General features: G+C 52.3%; 1 protein-coding gene across 17 annotated transcripts in view; it reads left to right on the top strand.

Moving 5' to 3' along the window:
- Positions 1–11,633, top strand: part of RAP1GAP2 (RAP1 GTPase activating protein 2) — a 206,937-nt gene extending 195,304 nt beyond the window's left edge. For 16 of the 17 annotated variants that reach the window (XM_088802006.1, XM_019755481.3, XM_019755478.3 and 13 more), the window contains 6 exons: positions 1,782–1,895; positions 2,114–2,231; positions 2,684–2,810; positions 5,950–6,026; positions 6,404–6,442; positions 7,306–11,633. In XM_088802006.1, the coding sequence (XP_088658132.1) occupies positions 1,782–1,895; positions 2,114–2,231; positions 2,684–2,810; positions 5,950–6,026; positions 6,404–6,412 (445 nt within the window). In that variant the 3' untranslated portion in view covers positions 6,413–6,442; positions 7,306–11,633. The remainder of the gene's footprint in view (positions 1–1,781; positions 1,896–2,113; positions 2,232–2,683; positions 2,811–5,949; positions 6,027–6,403; positions 6,443–7,305) is intronic. The other variant, XR_002139499.3, reaches the window with a different exon arrangement.
- The last annotated feature ends 606 nt before the right edge of the window (positions 11,634–12,239 follow it).

The following is a 12,239-nucleotide window of genomic DNA, read 5'->3' as shown; positions in this document are numbered from 1 at the left end:
GAGGATAAAAAGCTCTGTTTGGAGCATGGACATGTGAGTGAGTCCTGTGGGTCACTCAGTAGAGAAGCCTCGATTTCTGAGTGGTCAGAATTGCAGGAGGTGGGAGTCCCAGGGGTGGAGAGGGTGGGTAAAGACAGGTCAGTGAGTACAACCAGCCAGGGATGTGTGTAGAATGCCTGGGGAACACCAGCATTTAAGGGCACGTGGAGAAAGGAAGAGCCAGTGAAGAAGCCTGGGAAGGAAGGAGAGCAAGGACGGGGAGAGCTTGGAGAGGCGACATTCCAGGTGGGAGGGTCAGACATGCAGAGAAGTCCAGCACAATGACCTGAACCCCTGCTTGGGTTGACAATTAGGAACTCATTAGTGACCTCGTTAAAAGGGCATGGAGGTACTTCATGCCTCTAGGATGACTGTAATTAAAAGGACAGATAACAACAAGTGTTGGCAAGGATGTGGAGAAACTGGAACCCTCATGCATTGTTGGTAGGAATGTAAACTAGTGCAGCTCCTTTGGAAAACAGTCTGGCGAACAGTTCCTCAGGGGGTTAAACATGGAGTTACCACATGACCCAGCACTTCCACTCCTGTATATCCAAGAGAAAGAACACATATGTCTGCATAAAAACTGGCATACAGATGTTCATAGCAGCAGCATTCGTAATAACCCAAAGTGGAAATGATCCAAATGCCCATCACTCGATGAATGGGTAAATAAAATGTGGTATATTCATAAAATGGAATACTATCTTGCAATACAAAGGAGTGACATACTGATATATGCTACAGCATAGAGGAATCTTTAGAACACTGCTAAGTGAAAGAAGCCACTCATGAAAAGACTACACCATGTTGTATGATTCCATTTATATGAAAGTCCAAAGTAGGCAAGTCCATAGAGATAGAAAATATATTAGTGGTTGCCAGGGGCCAGGAGCGGGAGGATTCAGGAGTGATTGTGAATGGGTCTGGGGTTTCTTTTAGGGGGGATAAAAATGTTCTAAAATTAGATTGTGGTGATGGTTATGAATATACTAAAAACCACTGAACTGTACATTTAAATGGGTGAATGGTGTGTGGCTTATATTTCCATAAAGCTGTTAAAAGATAAAAGTGCCTTGAGGACAGGGCCATTATGTCCCCAACAGTGGGCACAGGGCAAATAGTGGGCAGCAGTACATGGTCTTTGTTAAACTGTAGCAGAAGAAGACCCTTGGGCCCTGGGCTGGGAATAGCCCATTTACCCAGATGCACTTCCCAGCACTCAGGGCTGCCTCGGCACATGCTTCCAGGGAGCTCATTTTGTAGTCTGTGTGAGGGGGCTCCCTAGAGTTATGCAGCAGTGGCCCTGGCAGCACTCCGAGGAGTACATGTACACGGTGTTGTTTTCTGGCTGTGGCGGTAGATTTTCTAGACCCCACTCTATTCCCTCTGTAGCCTGCTCTTGACCTAGAGCTCTGCCAGGGTTTGCCTGCTTGGGTGGGGGGTGGATTTGGGCATGGGGGCATCGAGCCAGGACTCCTGTCTAGTAGCTGTTGACTCTCACTCAGGAACCTTGAGTAACCCTTGCAAAGCACAAAACCCTGTTGTCTGCGCCTGCAGTCTCTGAGGGGGGCTTGGGTGGAATGGAGGTTCTGGTGGCCGTGCTCTGACAGGGGGCGCGGTGACCACACAGGCCCCCATGGTACTGAGAGCTGCTAGGGCCTTTGTCTCAGGCCTGGGGCTCAGGTGGGAGTTGGAGACCGGCCCCCTGGCCTCATTCCTCTTCATCCTCATTTCCTCAGTGACAGTGCATCCAGCAACCCCAAGACCCCGGATGGTGGGCACTCTTCTCAGGAGATAAAGTCTGAGACCTCATCGAATCCCAGCTCTCCGGAAATCTGCCCCAACAAGGAGAAGTAAGAGTGAAGGTGGGGGAAGGGATAGCTTTAGCCACTTGGCGTTCTGGGCTGTATCTCCGCTCCGGGCACCTTTTGCTGCGGGAACTCCCTGGAACACAAAAGCCAACAGGCAGGGTGATGGGGCTGCTGGCGGGCAAGCTCAATCTCTGTGAGGCCGCCCTGCCCTGCCCTCGGCCCCGGCGTGTGAGCAGGGCCTGCCTCCCTGTTCCCTCCAGGCCCTTCATCAAGTGGAAGGAGAATGGCCGGGCCAATATCTCCCGCTCCTCCTCCAGCACCAGCAGCTTCAGCAGCGCGGCCGGGGAGGGCGAGGCCTTGGAGGAGTGTGACAGTGGGGTAGGTGTGGCCCTGGCCAACGCTGGGGAGTGGGGAGGGCACCCTGGGCCCAGCCAGACACCCGCTCTGTGTATTAAAATAGCTACTGTGGGCACAGCCCCATCCAGGCTCTGCACATAAAGGGGAAGTGTGGAAACTCCACCCTCTGGGAGCAGGGCTTTCTGGGGTTGCCCTGGCGTGACATAGGAGCAGGAGCAAAGGGTCAGAGGCCAGGCGGAGTGGTGTCCCTGCCATGGGCTTCCTGGCTGGAGAGGAGAGGGGTCAGTGCTTCAAGGGGCTGGGTCGGGGGCACTTCCTGGGGGGTGGAGGGGAGAGTTGGAGGCAGCAGAAGGAAAGAGCGTGTCCAAGTGGGGAGTGGAGGGCAGGTGCTGTGCGGGGTCTGCCGAGGTGCCAGCCACTCTGGGGGCTGCCGGGGGTGGGGCTGGTCTCACTCACCCGGCCTCTCTCCCCAGAGCAGCCAGCCGTCCACAACCTCACCCTTCAAGCAGGAGGTGTTTGTCTACAGCCCGTCCCCAAGCAGCGAGAGCCCCAGCCTGGCAGCAGCCGCCACCCCCATCATCATGAGCCGGAGTCCTACAGGTCGGTGGCATCTGGTGGTGTGTCCACGTGACCACAGGCAGGCTCTGGAGCTGTGCCCTGACCACTGCTCGTGGGGCTTGTGCCCCAGGTGTACTAAACTGGCCCGTTTCCACCCCAACCCCAAAGCGAGAGGCCCTTGAGCTCTGTTAGCTCATGGTATCTGTTCATCACCCTTAAGAGGCCTGTGTTTTTGTACTCCTTACTCATGGGGAAACTGAGGCTCAGAGAGTTCAGTGGTTTTTCTGGAGGAGTTAGGATTGTGTGAGTCAAAAGCTGAGGCTCTTTCCACTGACCCCGTCACTAACTCAGGGCCGCCCTGCCACAGTGATGGTCCTGAATATACGAGGATACGAGGTGGTGAGAGTTTTGCAGGTAGAGGGGACAGCATGTGAAGCAAAAGCCTGGAGGGAATCAAGAGACTGTGTTCTGGAACCGCACATGGGTCAGTGTGGCTGAAGTTTGTGGAGGGGATGGGTGAGAGGGGAGACAGCAGTTGAAACACCAGGCTGAGGCCACCACGGAGACCCTGGTGAAGCTACTGGAGGATCGTAAGTCTTGGAAAGTTTTTAAGTAGAGAAGCATCGTCAGGAGTTGAGAAGGCCTATTTTGGTGGCGGCAGCTGGCTGAGTAGAAGAGGTTGGTGGGGAGCAGGTACAGGGAGTGAGATCAGTGAGGGGTCACAGTGAGCGGTGAGGGGTGACAGGCCATGGACCTGGGGGTGTCTGGAGCAATGGGAGAAGCACGTGGATTCAAGAGCTGCCAAGGAGGTAAAATCTTTTGGGCTCAGTAGTGTGGGTTCAGGGAGAGCAAGGAGCGTGGGCCTCTTGGGGTTCTGCGATCCCTGCAGTTGGGCAGAGTAGGAATAACTGGCTCTGGGGAGAGGGTGAAGCGTTGGCACCTGAGGGGCATCCAGATGGATGTGTACGGTAGGTACTGCTGAGCAACGTGGGTGCCTAGAAATCAGAGCCTCGGTCTCGCCCTCGGGGAGGGCAGCCCCGTGTGGGGCACGCACAGGACTCTGGAGCCTGCGTCCTAATCCTGGATCCCCGACCTACTAGCGGTGTGACATTGGACAGGTTACTGAGCCTTTCTGTGCCTCAGTTTCCCCAAGCAAAAAATGTTGGGAGGGGAATCGTTCCTCCCTCATGGTTGGTTGTGGGAAGATTAAATGAGCTTGTTTTTATGCTTGTAAGAAACTTACAACTGTCAACCTAAGTGTTTGTTAAATAACCAGAATAGAACGATCATATAATCTGTAGCTCTCACCTGGGAGCGATCTTGCTCCCAGGGCACATTTTGGCAAAATGTCCTTTTGATTTTCTCGACTGCGGGAGGAGGGTGCTGCTGGCATCTAGCGGGCAGAGGTCCAGGATGCTGCTAAATATCCTACAATGTGCAGAGCTGCCCCCACAGCAAACAATTATCTGGCCCAAATGTCAATAGGTTGAGGGTAGGAAACTCTGATCTAAATGATGGAGACATAGACAGGACCAGTTCAGGTGCGTCCTCTTGCTCGGCTCCCTTTGGCCGGGCAGCTGTGGAGCTGGGTCCTAATCCTGGCTACCTGGACAGGCCCATCTTTCTGAACCTCAGTTTCCTCATCTATAAAGTGGGGTAGTCATACAGATTCCATGATTTAAAAAAATAAGGCTTAATTAACTATTGAAGAAATGAATGAACGAATCCATAACCAAGCTCGGCTCCTACTTGGTATTAAATAAATTTCAAAATAAATAAGGTTTGAGTAAAGGGAGGTGTAGAGAGTGTCTGTGACTTGCTGAAGGTCACCCGGAGAAGAAGGGGACCTGGGATAGGCCTGGTAACTCCTGCCTGGTGCTTACTGCATCCGCCGTGGCCCCCCACCATAGTATCTAACCCTGAGCGGCCGCTACCTCTCACCCTCAGCCCCATGGAAGTTGTCCTGGGACCCACTGGACCATCCTCGCCCTGCGGAGACCTGGAAACCTGTTTTAGGCTGTTCAGTGGTATCTGGGAAGAGACAGGGTTAAGGGGAGGGAGGTGGCCTGGAAGGGCCTGACATCCGTCTTCCATGATCTCAGATGCTCCCACCATCCACCATCCGTCATTTCACACCTGGGCTCCCTGGGGCCCTGAGAGGGGAGTGGCGGAGAGGTGCTCCCGGTGCTGGGTGGGGCTGCTTGACCGAAGCACCAGTAAGTCAGCGGCCTCCAGCTGGAGGGTACTGAGCTGTCGGCTCCCTCCCCGGGTCAGAGGAGAACCAGAAAGCCAAGTGGTCCCCTGTCAGTGGTGTGTTGGTAAATATGTAACAACGGGCTCTCTTGCCACACACACACACACGTATATGTTTACTGTAAATTTTACTGATGTAAAGGACCTGAAACACAATATATAAATAATGGTAAAATATACAATATTCTTCCCTATAAATCCCACATAGCCAACTGATGCTTACAGATACTTTTATTGATATGTGCCTAACCTTTGTATTTGTAGACAACTTAGGTTGCAAATTACAAACAAGTGTTCCTCTGACCTCAATGGTGATTGATATTATTCTGTCAGTGACACAAGCAACTTCTTTGCAGAATCAGACAATAGTTTTGAAATATTGGAAGAATATTTAATCAGTTATTTTTGTGTTGTTCACAGTGTAATCGCTATAGATACAATACAGTTTCAAGTTTAGCCCATACTGTGAATATTTTCTCCGTTAATTTCTTAAGTCTAGACAACAAAACAATAAATGAAGCTATATTTTATAGTGTTTGCTGATTTCTGTGGCCTTAATACTCCTACTTTGGCTGATCTGTAGCTACCAATGTGACGTGGAGTTGGGAAGAACTACCAGACAGATACAATAAACACCAATAACCTTAAGAGAATAGATAATAGTAGAATGTAGTGAACTAATGAGGAAGTGATGACTTTTGAGTGTTTAGTACCCTTGAGGAAAATCATTTATTTAATTATAAGTTTACATAATTTAATTTAAAAATGTGTATATCAACCAGCTCACAACATTTCTAAAAATGTAAGAGTTGGCTCTCGTGCGAAGTGGAGGGGACGAGGCCCCCGTTTCCTGGCCTCCCTGTCAGGTTCCTCCACAGTGACCTCTCTAGTTCCACCCTCTCTTCATGGGCTTTCCTCTTTTTCCTAGATGCCAAAAGCAGAAACTCCCCGAGGTCAAACCTGAAATTCCGCTTTGATAAGCTCAGTCATGCCAGCTCCAGTGCGGTAAGGACTAGGGGGAGGGAGGTGGCAGGGGGAGCCTCCTGCACCCAACACTCCAGCCTCTTCCAAAAGCCAGACTTCCCTCCTGGGGGCACATCCCACCAGGGGAAGGAAAGCTCTGGTCAGATCTGGGGGGATGCTTGGGCCCCCACATGGTGCAGTCAGCCTGGGGGTCGCCAGCCACTTCTGCCACATGTCCTGTGTTGGAGTCACATCCTGGGACACACACAGGTGTGAGCTCTGGACTGTTGGCTCTGGGGGCTTCCAGTCCCTTCCTGAGCCCACTGGAGAGCTGAGAGCTGAGTGCACAGAAGCTGCAGTCGGTGGGGATTCTGTCGTCTAGTTTTATAAGACGCTTATATGGATTTTTCTTGAAACAGGGTCACTAATATAGAAGAGGAGTCCTTCGCCTGTCAAAGGTGGGTCAGGTGTTTCTCCTGCTCTGGCCACATGATCTGATAACCTGAGAATGGCCAGAGATTCCCTGACAGCTGGGGAGGGTCAGTCGCCTCTTCCGAAGCCTATGATGGGGAAGAAGGCCAGTGGCCTCAGGTGTGGATGGGAAGCGTTGTCCTAAAGGATTGCCCAGACTCACTGAGGCCATCTGCCTGCCCCAGGGGAGTCTGGTTGAGGGGCAGGGGCCTGGAGCCCACCTTCCTCCCCTGGAGTAGGGAGCCCTCAGTTTGCCCCCTCGCCTCTCTGCTCCAGCCAGCCTTTCCCTCCTTGTGTTTTTGGCCAGGCTCTGGGCCGAGATGTGTCCTCCCTGCACATCCAGACATGCCTTACCCCCTACACATTGTGCGGGAAGACCCGAGGGAGGACCCCTGCTCCAGCCTCAGCCAGCGGAGCTTGTGGTTCTCAGCAGAGCAGGGAGCATGGGTCCAGCTCACCTCAAGGCCTGAACTCCTGCTAGTGAAGTTACTAGAGACCCATCTGAATTTCCACCCTGCCACGAGGCTCAGGGGTGTGAGTCGCAGTTGGATTCAAGGGGAAGGGCAAAGCTAAGCCCATTTTATAAATACCTGACCTATGAAAAAAACCAGAAGAGAAAATGGGAATGCTGACATGACTTCCAACTCTCATCCTGTACTTCAGATGCCTCAGTTCACGAAATTCACATTTATGCCCAGCTTCTCAGGCTGTAGACAGTCTGGTACCCTTGTATTTGGCACTCTCCTGTCCTAAGCATCTTCAGTGGGCTTTGGCTGTGGACACATGGGTTCTCCCTTCCTCCCTTCACCCACTGTTTGGTTATCATCTTCTTCCTCTTTGTCTCCTCCAGGGAAGCTCTGATTCTGTCTCGGAGAAGGCTCCTATTCCAGCATTTGGGGGTGTCGTCCACTACTCTGACTGTCACAGGCCTGCTGCCCCACTGGCCACCTGCCCATCAGACCAGCTGTCTGTCTCAGTGTCCAGACCTGGCCACAGCCCTGCCTGCCTCTTCGCCAAGATACCCTGCCAGCCCCTCCCCATCTCTGGTCCAGGCCTCCTGCCTCCAGGCTCCCCTGCTCCTGACCACCCAATTTGCTATGTGTCTGGGTCATTTGTCATCTTGTTTTGTCTGCAGAGGCAAGAGTTGGGTAAGGGGGTTCTGGGTACTGGTGACTCAGAGACCGGAGAGGCAGAGAGAGTGGTGAGGTGGGGAGCAGAGGCTGGCAGCAGGGCTGCGCCCGGGGAGGGACAGTGCTGTATCCTGGAGGTGGCAGGCACAACGACTGAGTTTAGTGGTAGTGGAGGAAGCACTTTTCCAGAAGCCAAAATGTGTAGCTCCTCGAAGTTGCCCTGACAGAAATCAGCTCTGTTGCTCCTATCTCGGGAGGTCCCAAACATCCGTTTGCTTCTGTGCTAGGAACTTTGTACCCATTTGCTGACCTCGGGCCACAGGCAGCATCTGTGCCTGCCACCAGTGTGTCTTGAGCGGCCCAGTGGTTGGAGTTGAGACAGAGCTGGGTGTGCGTGGGAGCGGGTGCCCCTCTCTTCCTTGACGGCCTGATTTTCCACAGGCTCCTGATTGTGGTCGCTGTGGGACCAGCCCTGTGTCAGTCTCTCCCCTTTGAGCAGATGTTTTTCCCATGAAGGGATGGGCAGATGGGAGTGAGAAGGAATTCTTGGAGAGCAAGCCAGTGAGCGCTGGGGCCTTGGCTGAGGAAAACCTCAGACCCGAGGGCTAGGCTGGGGTCCAGGTCTCTGCTGGCTGTGGAGGTTTGTGGGAGCGTGCCTTGAGCCTACCTCTTAGGTGAGAGCCAGAGACGTGAGGTGGGGATGGCTTGTCAGCTTTGGTCAGGCCCATGTGTGGGTGGAGACCTTGGCTGTGGTGAAGGAGCAGTGTCCTGCATTTTATGTTCCTGGCGTCTGTGGGGGGCCCAGTGCTGCCTGGGGGTGTGCCCTTTGGCTGTATCAAGGGTTGGTCCCCCAGTCCTCCTCTTCCCCTCTCCAACTGTGAGTCCACTGGCAGTTGTCACACTGATGGGATTCCTGTAACCTGGGCCCCAGTGGGGTGCAGCTCAGACTGCAGACTGCTGCCTGCACCCTCGGCCGGGCCACCTTCGCTGGGATGAGCCAGCTCGCCTCTGAGCAGCAACCTGCTCCTCGCTTTTCACGCATCCGAGTCTGCAGGGCGTTTCTGCTGATGGTCCCTGGTGGGGTTCAAGGCAGGGCGTCCTCCAAGGAAAATATCAAGTCTGAAGGTGCGGCAGCGTCAAGTGCATATGGGGCCTCCGTGACAGCGGGCTGCCAAGGTGACGCTGGCTGGGCCCCTGCTTTACTGAGCAAACGACAAGGATTTCCAAACCAATGCTTTATTTGCATTGGGAGCTGGGTCTATTCCCAAGTCAAGGCACATAAACGTTATACTTGTTTTTGGCTGATGTGACAATTTCCCCATCGCTTTTGCCATGAGAGCAAAACCTCGATCCTTCGTTCCCCACTCACCTGGACGTTGTGGAATCCTATTTGCAGGCTGGTGGACCTCTCCCCTCACACTCTTTGGGAAATGTGTTTACTTAACGTACTAGTCCAGTAAAATTTATTCTAGTTAGAAAGTCAACAAATGTCTGTTTAGCTTTTATGAAAAATCTCTAGAGCAGCACCCATGGCTGGAATGAGGCCCACGGATCCTGGCAGCGTCCTGTTGGCTGGGTTTCTGAAGGAACTTGGAAGGTCAAACTGTATTTCTGTAAAAACAATTCCAGGGCTCTGGCTTGCTTCTCTGGGGAGCTGGTATTTACAGCTGCTTAGTGGTTGTGCTGTGTTGTGTTGTGCTCTGGGGCCCCCCTGGGGTTTCCAGGTTACCCCCACTCTATCCTACTTGGGGACCTCATCCTGATCTCCCCCTGCTGCTCTGGTCGCTCTCCCTGCAGCCCCCACCTCCTGGGAGGCTCTGCTCCTGCCTGTGAGCCAGTGGCCAGGATGGCTGGATATGGCCAGGGAAACCGAAAGGTGCAGGCTTGTGCCCTAAGAAGCAGCCCTGAGAGGTGGTGTCTACCTTCTGTTTACTCATGGGGGTACTCTGGGCAGGATCTGAAATGTCTCTCCCTCTGGGTCCTGTGTCACCATCTCTAGGAAGTCCATGCTGTGGCTTCCACAGTGTACCTGACCTGTCCCCCTGAGGTCCCAGGGCTGAATAGCACTGAGCAGTCTCCCCTCACCCTTGGGGGCCCTGGGGGCAGGCAGCTTGCGTTCCTGGATGCTGCTTCCTCCACACTCCCTTTGCATCTTCTCTGGCCCTAAATGTCTTTCCTTTTATCTCTGTGCCCAGTCTTGGGGCTCAAGGATTTGCTCACGCTTCATCGGTCCTTGTGACTAGACTCATCCTGGTATTTGGTGCTCATGCTGGTGTTTGAGGCGTCCTGCACGTTATCTGGACACAGGAGAAGTGTTTACTGGACACGTCTCTGGCTCTGGGAACTGCCTGACTCACGGAAGAAACTATATTTGTCATCCTCTAGGGCACTCAGATGCTTCTGCTCGCTTGATGCTTGAATACAGATGCAGAAAGAGCTTGAGATAGAAGGCCACAGCTAGAGTTTCTGTCCACACTGATCAGTGGAACATGGTATTTCTTGAAAAGCATTTTGTGGTCCAGCCTTGGCACAGGGCCTTCTGGGCCCCTTTGAGCATCTAATCCAACCACGTCATCTCCCAGATGAGAAACCTCTGCTCCAGTGAGGGGACAACAACTTGCTTGAGGTCACATAACCAACTGGTGGCAAAGCTGGCATTAGAACCCACAACCCAGGGCCCTTGCTTTGGCACCGCCGACATGGTTGGTTAAACAAATGGCTGCATTTCTTGGGACCTGAATTTTGTGGAAGCCAGTTAGCTGGTGTCTTGGCACTGACTGGGAGAGGTCAGCAGTCAGGGTGCTGGTGGGGCCTCAGTTTCTCTTCTTTTCATCAGGTCGGATATTCTCTCGGATTTCTTAGTGAGGGTCCTGGGGTTTCGGATGCGGCTTGGGCAAAGGAAATGAGGAGGGAAAGAGATGTCAGTGGGTTGTGCCTCAGGGCTGTCGGCGCTTCCACTCTGGTCTATAGGGGATAGAGGCCAGGGCAGAGATGCAGTTAACCAGCCCTGGGTTTCCCCTTTTCAAGTTAAAAAGTGTAAAAGAAAACTCTTTGGTTTTCCTAGATCCTTCAACAAGGGTGGTTAGGTTAGTAAAAATGTAGACTCAAGTGATGAGGTGGGACAAGAGCCTGTTTCAGTTTCTTACCCTGACTGTTCAAGGTGCCGACGCAAACACTACCTTTTTCATTCAATTCGGAGTCAACAGAGACAGGTCTGTTGTGGGGGAATGGCTGGGATTCAGCTCGATCTTACGGCTGCAGGTGGCCAGCAGGGTCCTGGCCAGTCAGCCATGCTTGGGACCCTCCGGTTCCTCCCCCAGCCTCTCGCCAGCCACCCCTTTCTCAAAGGTGAGGGTGGGTCAGTGGAGTTTGTCAAGGTGATCGCTGCAGCCTGCTGGGGGGCTGGTTGGAGCATTCTCCTACAAGCGCTGATGTCTGTTTTACCACTAGCCCCTTGCCCACCCCAGCCCCACGTCGCCCTGCTTTCAGCTTAGCCATGTGCCTCTTTGGGAGGAAGGAGACAGGCCCTGCTAAGGCCAAGGACAGTGGAGCCCCGCCTAGTGAGAGGCTGTTAGGGCAGTGGCCCTGTCCTGTGCCTTACCATCCCTGGGGAGAGGCTCTTTGTCCGGAAGACTGGAATTTAAATGCCATCGTTTTTGATATTGTGACATTTCCGCTTGGAAGGGTCAACCCCCCTTCCCGATCCTTCGCATGTGTGCCAACTCCCCCCTGTCCTGGCGTTCTTCCACACTCCAGCCGGGAGTGCTGACGTTTAAGTGTGAGGAGATTCCTCTGTGTGGTAGAACCTAAGAAGTGTAACTTGGAAATGACCCATGTGATGGTGAGTTTCTTTTTTCCCTCTTCCTGAGGTGATTTGTAGACCCTGACTGCCTATGTAATGTAAATAGTGTACATTTAATTTATTGCTATGGTAGCACATTGTATTTGTTAATGTATAAAACGAATTCTAAAAGGTCAACAAATGTATATTTTGTTGCTTAAATGTGTCTTTGCAGAAATTGACAATAAATAACATATTTTGTGTCCATCAGTGTTCAGACTTCTTTGCTTGGGGCCCCATCCCTGAGCTTCATCTTGTAGTTCCCTGGAGGTTGACTACTGGCCGCCCATGGGCCATAATGTTCCAGTTAGTTGCTGATGTTTAAAAACTGACCACAATTAAACTTTCTTTTAAAAAAAACAACCTAGATACTTCACAGAAAATATGAATTTTCTGCTTCTCTTAAAAATCAGATGTTGGATCCACTCCTTAGGAGTGGCACTAATTGGTCAGAGTGCACTAGAGGCTACCCTTGTGGGGGGACCTGAGTGCACCATTGTCCCCCCCCCATTCCTTGAGGGTTATACCTGGAGCATTTCACTCATACCTGCTATTTGCGTGGCCCCTGTGGCCCTCTGAGTTTGAGACGCCTGCTATTCACTGATTTGTCTGCAGCCGGGGATTTTCTTCCTTCTGCCGACTTTCTTTCCAAATTCCCGGTTCACTTCTTCAAGGATTCTTTCATGAATAAATGCCTTCCCTCCTCTCCCCTTTGCCTCCTGAATGGCCACACTCTTACATACGGACACTTTGCTTTACAACATTTAGATGTAAATTTAGAAGTAATATCTGTATTATTTTTTCCTTAAAAAA

The sequence above is a fragment of the Rhinolophus sinicus genome, chromosome 12, assembly GCF_057876585.1.
Source record: "Rhinolophus sinicus isolate RSI-liver-muscle chromosome 12, RSI-T2T, whole genome shotgun sequence".
Taxonomy (NCBI): Eukaryota; Metazoa; Chordata; class Mammalia; order Chiroptera; family Rhinolophidae; genus Rhinolophus; species Rhinolophus sinicus.
Note: the sequence above shows the minus strand (reverse complement) of the source record. Positions and strands in the feature narration are given on the sequence as shown.